Source organism: Thalassophryne amazonica, chromosome 19, assembly GCF_902500255.1.
Source record: "Thalassophryne amazonica chromosome 19, fThaAma1.1, whole genome shotgun sequence".
Taxonomy (NCBI): domain Eukaryota; kingdom Metazoa; phylum Chordata; class Actinopteri; order Batrachoidiformes; family Batrachoididae; genus Thalassophryne; species Thalassophryne amazonica.
Genome location: NC_047121.1, coordinates 32,312,648 through 32,319,229, shown reverse-complemented (window position 1 = coordinate 32,319,229; position 6,582 = coordinate 32,312,648). Strand labels below are relative to the sequence as shown.

At 40.4% G+C, this 6,582-nt stretch overlaps 1 protein-coding gene across 3 annotated transcripts in view; it reads left to right on the top strand.

Moving 5' to 3' along the window:
• Positions 1-19: 19 nt before the first annotated feature.
• trip11 (thyroid hormone receptor interactor 11) overlaps positions 20-6,582 on the top strand; it is a 42,973-nt gene continuing 36,410 nt past the window's right edge. For 2 of the 3 annotated variants that reach the window (XM_034195530.1, XM_034195528.1), the window contains exons 1-3: positions 20-489; positions 4,267-4,349; positions 4,709-4,819. In XM_034195530.1, coding sequence (XP_034051421.1) covers positions 351-489; positions 4,267-4,349; positions 4,709-4,819 — 333 coding nt within the window. In that variant the 5' untranslated portion in view covers positions 20-350. The remainder of the gene's footprint in view (positions 490-4,266; positions 4,350-4,708; positions 4,820-6,582) is intronic. The other variant, XM_034195529.1, reaches the window with a different exon arrangement.

Below are 6,582 nucleotides of genomic sequence, written 5' to 3'. Positions count from 1 at the left end.
CGGCTGTGTGTTGTTTTTGTTGGGCTGCTCTAAATAGCGCTTACATTTGTCGCAGAGGACACATAATTTACGGTAACGCTGCTATATATTATATTAGCTCTCTCACTGCGAAATAATGTCGCTTAGTTGTCGAGTCTCGACGTAATTTCAGGCAGCGGAGCAGCTGTTGTTGGCGACCGCCAGCCTGAAAACTGATTCAACAGCAAAGTGCATCCCAACACTTAATGCGCTTGTGTGTTTTACAGACTTAAGCTTAATGACCACACTGACTTTACCACCTGTCTGTTCAAAGCTGGCGTAGCTGCGTGTCTTTGATCCCGTTCTTGGTTTGGATTGGATCCGTTTCGAACATGTCATCGTGGCTGGGTGGACTCGGTTCTGGTCTGGGTCAGTCTCTGGGCCAGGTCGGCGGCAGCCTGTCATCCTTCACAGGACAAATATCGAACTTTACTAAAGACATGCTACTGGAAGGAGTGGAAGAAGTAGGAGGTCAGTGTTTTATTGTCTTAAAATTAAGTCTCATTGAAAAGTTCATACCCCTGCGATCTGACGATTATTTACATTGTGTGTACATACGGATAAGATGCAGAAAATAAAGGATGTTCGAGTACTAAAGCTTGTAAATAGATAATGGTTCCAAATTTAAAAGAGTGGGCTTTATATTTATATTTTAATTATTTTGTCTGTGTTTTTATCTGTCTTTTGTGTTGTCTCTGTCACTTTGTATTGCTCTGCAATTGCTGTAGCACTTTTTGGCAGGGCCTATTCAAACAGCTGTATTCGTATAGTGAAAGTCTGTTAGTATGTAGCGTCTGTCTCATTGGTCAGTATAGGTCACGTGATCATAAGGCCACACCTGGACATGTTTGTTATTGATATGTAGATGCTTATGCTACAGTGCTTAACTTTTTCCACATTTTGTTATGTTACACCCTATAATGACAATGTGAAAAAAAGTTTTGCAAATTTATATAAAAAAAAAAACCTAAGAAATCACATGTAAATAAGTATTCACACCCTTTGCTCACTTTGCTTACTTTGTTGATGCACTGTTGGCAGCAATTACAGCCTCGAGCCTTCTTGAATATGATGCCACAAGCTTGGCACACCTATTGTTGGGCAGTTTTGCCCATTCCTTTTTGCAGCACCTCTCAAGCTCCGTCAGGTTGAATGGGGAGCGTCAATCATTTTCAGATCTCTCCAGAGATGTTCAATTGGATTCCGGTCTGGGCTGTTGCTGGGCCACTCAAGGACATTTACAGAATTGTCCTGAAGCCACTCCTTTGATATCTTGACTGTGTGTTTAGGGTCATTGCTCTGCTGAAAGATGAACTGTTGCCCCAGTCTGAGGTCAAGAGCGCTCTGGAGCAGGTTTTCATACAGGATGTCTCTTTACATTGCTGCATTCATCTTTCCTTCAATCCTGACCAGTCTCCCAGATACTGCTGCTGAAAACATCCCCACAGCATGCTGCTTCCACCACCATGCTTCACTGTAGAGATGGTATTGGCTAGGTGATGAGCGGTGCCTGGTTTCTTCCAAACATGATGCTTGGCATTCACGCCAAAGAGTTTGATCTTTGTCTCATGAGAGCAGAGAATTTTTCTTTTCATGGTCTGAGAGTCCTTCAAGTGCCTTTTGACAAACTCCAGGTGGACTGCCATGTGCCTTTTGCAAAGGAGTGGCTTTTATCTGGCCACTCTACCGTGCAGGCCTGATTGGTGGATTGCTGCAGAGATGTTGTCCTTTTGAAAGATTCTCCTCTCTCCACAGAGGAATACTGGAGTTCTGACAGAGTGACCATTGGGTTCTTGGTCACAATCAGCATTTGACAAGCTGTATCAAGTCAATGTGGCATTTTCCCAATTACCAAGATGGTTGTGAATGAAATATGTCAATGTATAAACATACAGTCAGGTCCACCAGTAAACTTGCATGCCAGTGTTGCAGACCGACGGTCTCCCCAAAAATCAGTCCGCCTTGCCTCCACTGCGCATGTGTCATTTCGGACCTCAGCAGCTCATCTGAGTTTGACTCTCTTCACCCAAAGTGATCAAATGGATTAATGGGATTATTAACCATCAGATGACAAGGTAAAACCTCTTAAATCATTCTAAATTCAGTTTTAAGCAGAAACGAGGCAGTAATTGGTGACGCTTTGAAATGACGGAGGTGCATTGAACACATCAGCTAGCAGCTTGTGTAGCTGCAGAGCTCTGATCGCTTCCGCCGTCTTTTATGATGAAATAATGCTGAATTTATGTGGGAATGACTGTTGTACAAAAGCTTCAGATATCTGTTGCTGAGATAGATGATGACTTGAGTGAAGTTTTAAGCAGAAACGAGGTGATAATCGTCAAAATGCTGATAACGCTCAGAAATGATGCATGCACAGTGAAGGCGGGGCAGACCGATTTTTATGGGGGGACCGTTCAGTCTGCACACCCGCCCTGGCTTGTGAAGTAAATGTGAAACATCATTGTAAAGCACTTTGAGCATCTGCAAGATGCAAATGTACTATATAAATGCTGCCCTCCTCGTTCTTCTATCAGTATACGCCATTCCAACTCAGGTTACTTCCCCATCAAGGTCAGTACCATTTACAACTGGATGGGCAGAAACCATGTCAATTAAATGTTGTCCAAGGACACAGATAGATAGCATGACTGGGAATCCTACCCAGGAGCCAACCTGCCTATATATTGGCAGGTTGGTTCCGTATCCACTGAGCTACCTGCTCTATTGTTCTACTATACTGTTCAAAGCTGCAGTCAAATTTGAAATTAGATGAATGGAGCATTCGGTATTTGCAGCAACTGTGAAAAGATTTGTTACTTCAGTAAGTACAGTCTAAGTACAGGTGACTGTGGAATAGGAGTTGTTTTACCTATATATGGACCAGGATTTTATTCCAGATGTGTGCTTCAGGCTACCTGCCTGTGTCCTTGGCCAAGACACTTCATCTGCATTGTCCCAGTCCACCCAGCTGCAAATGGGAACCAGCCTTGGCTGGGGAAGTAACCTGCAATGGATTGATGTCCCATCCAGGGGGAATCACAAACGCTCATCCGCTTATCATTATATTTGAGGTTTAAGCACGTGCCCTGATGAGCTGGTGTCAGATGGGGTCTGTGTAAGACATATTTCTTCTACATCTAAGTATTCTCATATCTTCTAAACCAGATTGATGTTCCTATTCATGATTGTCTCCCAAAGCCTTCCGCAAGCATAAATTCCATCTGTAATTAGTACAGTTTTACACACACTGTTTTCAAGTAGCTGGGACCACAGCCACAGAAAACGGAGAGATTGACGAGAGAGAACTAAAAACCTGAGGTTGCATTCAACACACAGAATGAAAGTTAGTGAGAATAAGGTCCACCAGGCTATTGGGAATAATATGCTTTAAAATGTCTGTAACATGCATGCATGATATAATGTTTAATTCAGACACAACTGTGTTGTCAAACTGCCATAGTTATTAACGCTCCATTGGATTTTCTTAATCAAAACCTAAAGCACATCATTCTGTAACAAACAGATATGACTCATGGCAAAAAAGATAATTTTGCCCAGATTTACAACTCACAGCCCCAGCCAAAAAACACAATAATGAAATCTTATCTTCGTTGTGGGGTGGGGACAAGTCTGTGAAATAAAATATTCTCCGTACCGCTGATTTATATATATATATATATATATATATATATATATATATATATATATATATATATATATATATATAAATCAGCGGTACGGAGAATATTTTATTTATATATATATATATATATATATATATATATAATAAACCAAAGCAAAGACGGGCACTGGAAATTTGGTAACTGCCAGTGTTTTTCAGGTAGAGCACATATCACTGATTTCTAGAAATGCTGCTTACTCAGTCATGCATGTTTGTCATGTGAGCCTGGTGTATATCTGTGGGTGAGAATGTCAGGAAGCAAAGAAAAGGGGGGAAAAGTCAGCACTCAGTCTCTCAAATTGAATAGAGTGTTACAGTATTAATTTTGAACATATCAGTAGGATTAAAATAAATTTAAGACAACCGGTTTGAACAATGCATTTTTTTTATAAATAGAATCAGCAGCCATGCCACTGGACTGTCACACAAAACAAAACTTGACTGTTTTTAAACCATGTTTTCATCTATATCCATTTAGCAGTACCTGTTTTTTAATCTCCACTGTTTGAATCTTGTTTTCTTGTAATTGTGTAACTAATTTACTTTTATGCTGTATGTCCTATATTTTGCAGATGCAACAGCAAAACTACAGGTTTCCAACTCCAGATTGTCTGAAGTTGAGGCTGCATTTTTAACTCAAAAATCTGAGGTCAGATTCTGTATTCACATACTCAGAGCACATACAAAATACTTAAGTACAGATGTAATTTAGATGTCGCTTTTGTTTATGATAATTCCAGGTAGCTTTCTGACATCTGCTAATATTTGTTTTAAATGTTAGTTCAAGGCAAGCATCTCAAAAATAATGTTAATTGCACACTGTTGAATTGCATGCATTCTACAGCATAAAATTGGTGCAGGGTTCCTGTGTGAAGTACTCTTGAGCAACTCACTAATTTCCTATTAGCTTCTGAATCTTGCTCTGCACACAAAAGTGACCATTGAAAAGAAAGAGCAAGCGAAATTAATTCCTGTTTGACTGACCGAAGTCTCCTTTCTCTCTTGTAGTGTGAGAGATTGAAGAGGCTCCATGCCGAACTCAGTGAGAAACTGGAAGCATCGGAGATCCAGAACAAAAGGCAATCTGCAGAATACAGAACCCTTCTGCAACAGAAAGATGTATGTGCACTTCTGTTTAAGGAAATAGAAGGCACTTGTCAAGAAGACACACATTCATTTACTGAGACAGTCGAGCTCAAACACTAATTATTGGTTTAAGACACATTGTTATAGCTAGATACAAAAATACATAAAGCTAACAACAGTTGGGTACTAAAAATGGTCAAAACAAAAATGTGTTACCCGAAGCCAAAATATGGCCATCGGGTATTGCAGAGACTTTGCGTCCATCCGTCTGTGTGTCTATGCTCAGCATAAGTCCATTCCTATTACTGTCAGACTCTTCAAATTCACAGGGAGCATTCTTGGGCTACAGACTTTGGACAGGTTCAAAGATGGCTAACCTTGACCTATTTTAAGAGGTCTAAAGGTCACATTTTTTCTACACACTCTTTCATTCATTGCATGCTCATATGGCCAAGGGTATTTTAGCATTGCGTTATATTTACCCGAGGCCAAAATATGGTCATCAGGTATTGCAAAGCATTTGCACCGTCCATTTGTCTGTGCTCAGCATAAGCACAGACAAATGGACAAATTACTGCCAGGGCCTTCAAATTCACAGGGAGCGATCTTGGGACACAGACCTTGGACAAGTTCAAAGAAGACAATTTAAAGTTTGCATGTCTTTGGAAATGGGAGAGACCCAGACCATCTCATGCAAACACGGAGAAAGCATGCAAACTCCACACAGAAAGGACCAGGTGGAAAACGAACCTTGGACGTTCTCGCAGTGAGGCAACAGTGCTAACCACTAAGCCACCATGCTGCCCTGATGCTAAATAAGAATATCATTAATTTAAGGTACGTCCTACACAGGTAGGACACCATCCACCCCAGCAGTAACCTTAATGTGGGGAGATGTTTTTAAATACATTTCCATGTAAGACTGTTACTTCTTGAGCCCGACCGTTATGGAGTTTTTGGGGGCCGATACTAAGGAGTAAAAAAATTGTATACACAAACAATGGCAATGATTCCTAGCATTTTATTTGATCAAACTCTTGTGACAAGGAAATATAGAGTCTTGATGTCTTGCAGTTTAAATATGAACTTCACTGCACTGTAAATTACTGTAAATACAACCAGCGTATGTCAGTGCCTTCACTTGGGTTGGCAGTCGCCGTGTTGTATCTCTCAGCATTTGCATAGCATAGATTTCTTGTCTATTTTAGCCCCACTTAGCTGGCACCTTGTCTCTTGTTGCTGTAAAACATCCACTCTGTTTGAAAATGAATGGAAGCTGTTCGCTTTGCCTCTATCTTGAAACAGCAGCTGCAGGTGTTGGATTGCCCTCTGCTGTCCAAGCTATATAATGACACAATTTCCAACAGCCAAAGTGTTTTTCTGCTTTGTTGATTTCATTAATGAAAAGTTTTCACATTGGCAAAATAATGCAGATACCGATATGCAGGTGAAAGGCTCACATTGGTCAGTAGTGTTTGACCAACCAATACTCGTATATCGGTCCAGCCTTAGTTAATTCCTTATTTCATTGATGGAAATCCCACAGTGGGGTGAAACCGCAGTAAAAAGCAGGCATTAGTTGTTTCCATTTAGCAGGTACCTAATTACACTTTGTACCTTGTTAACAACTGTAAACTTTCTTCTGTGTTGATATGATAGTGGGACATTACTATCTGACTAATAAAAAGCCTCTTTAAAAAACGCTCTTTGGTATTGCAAATCTTAGTGTTCTCTGACATATGTAGGTGGGGTGCATTGCCTTATTTGATATTTTTGTGCCATTATTTATGGTAATG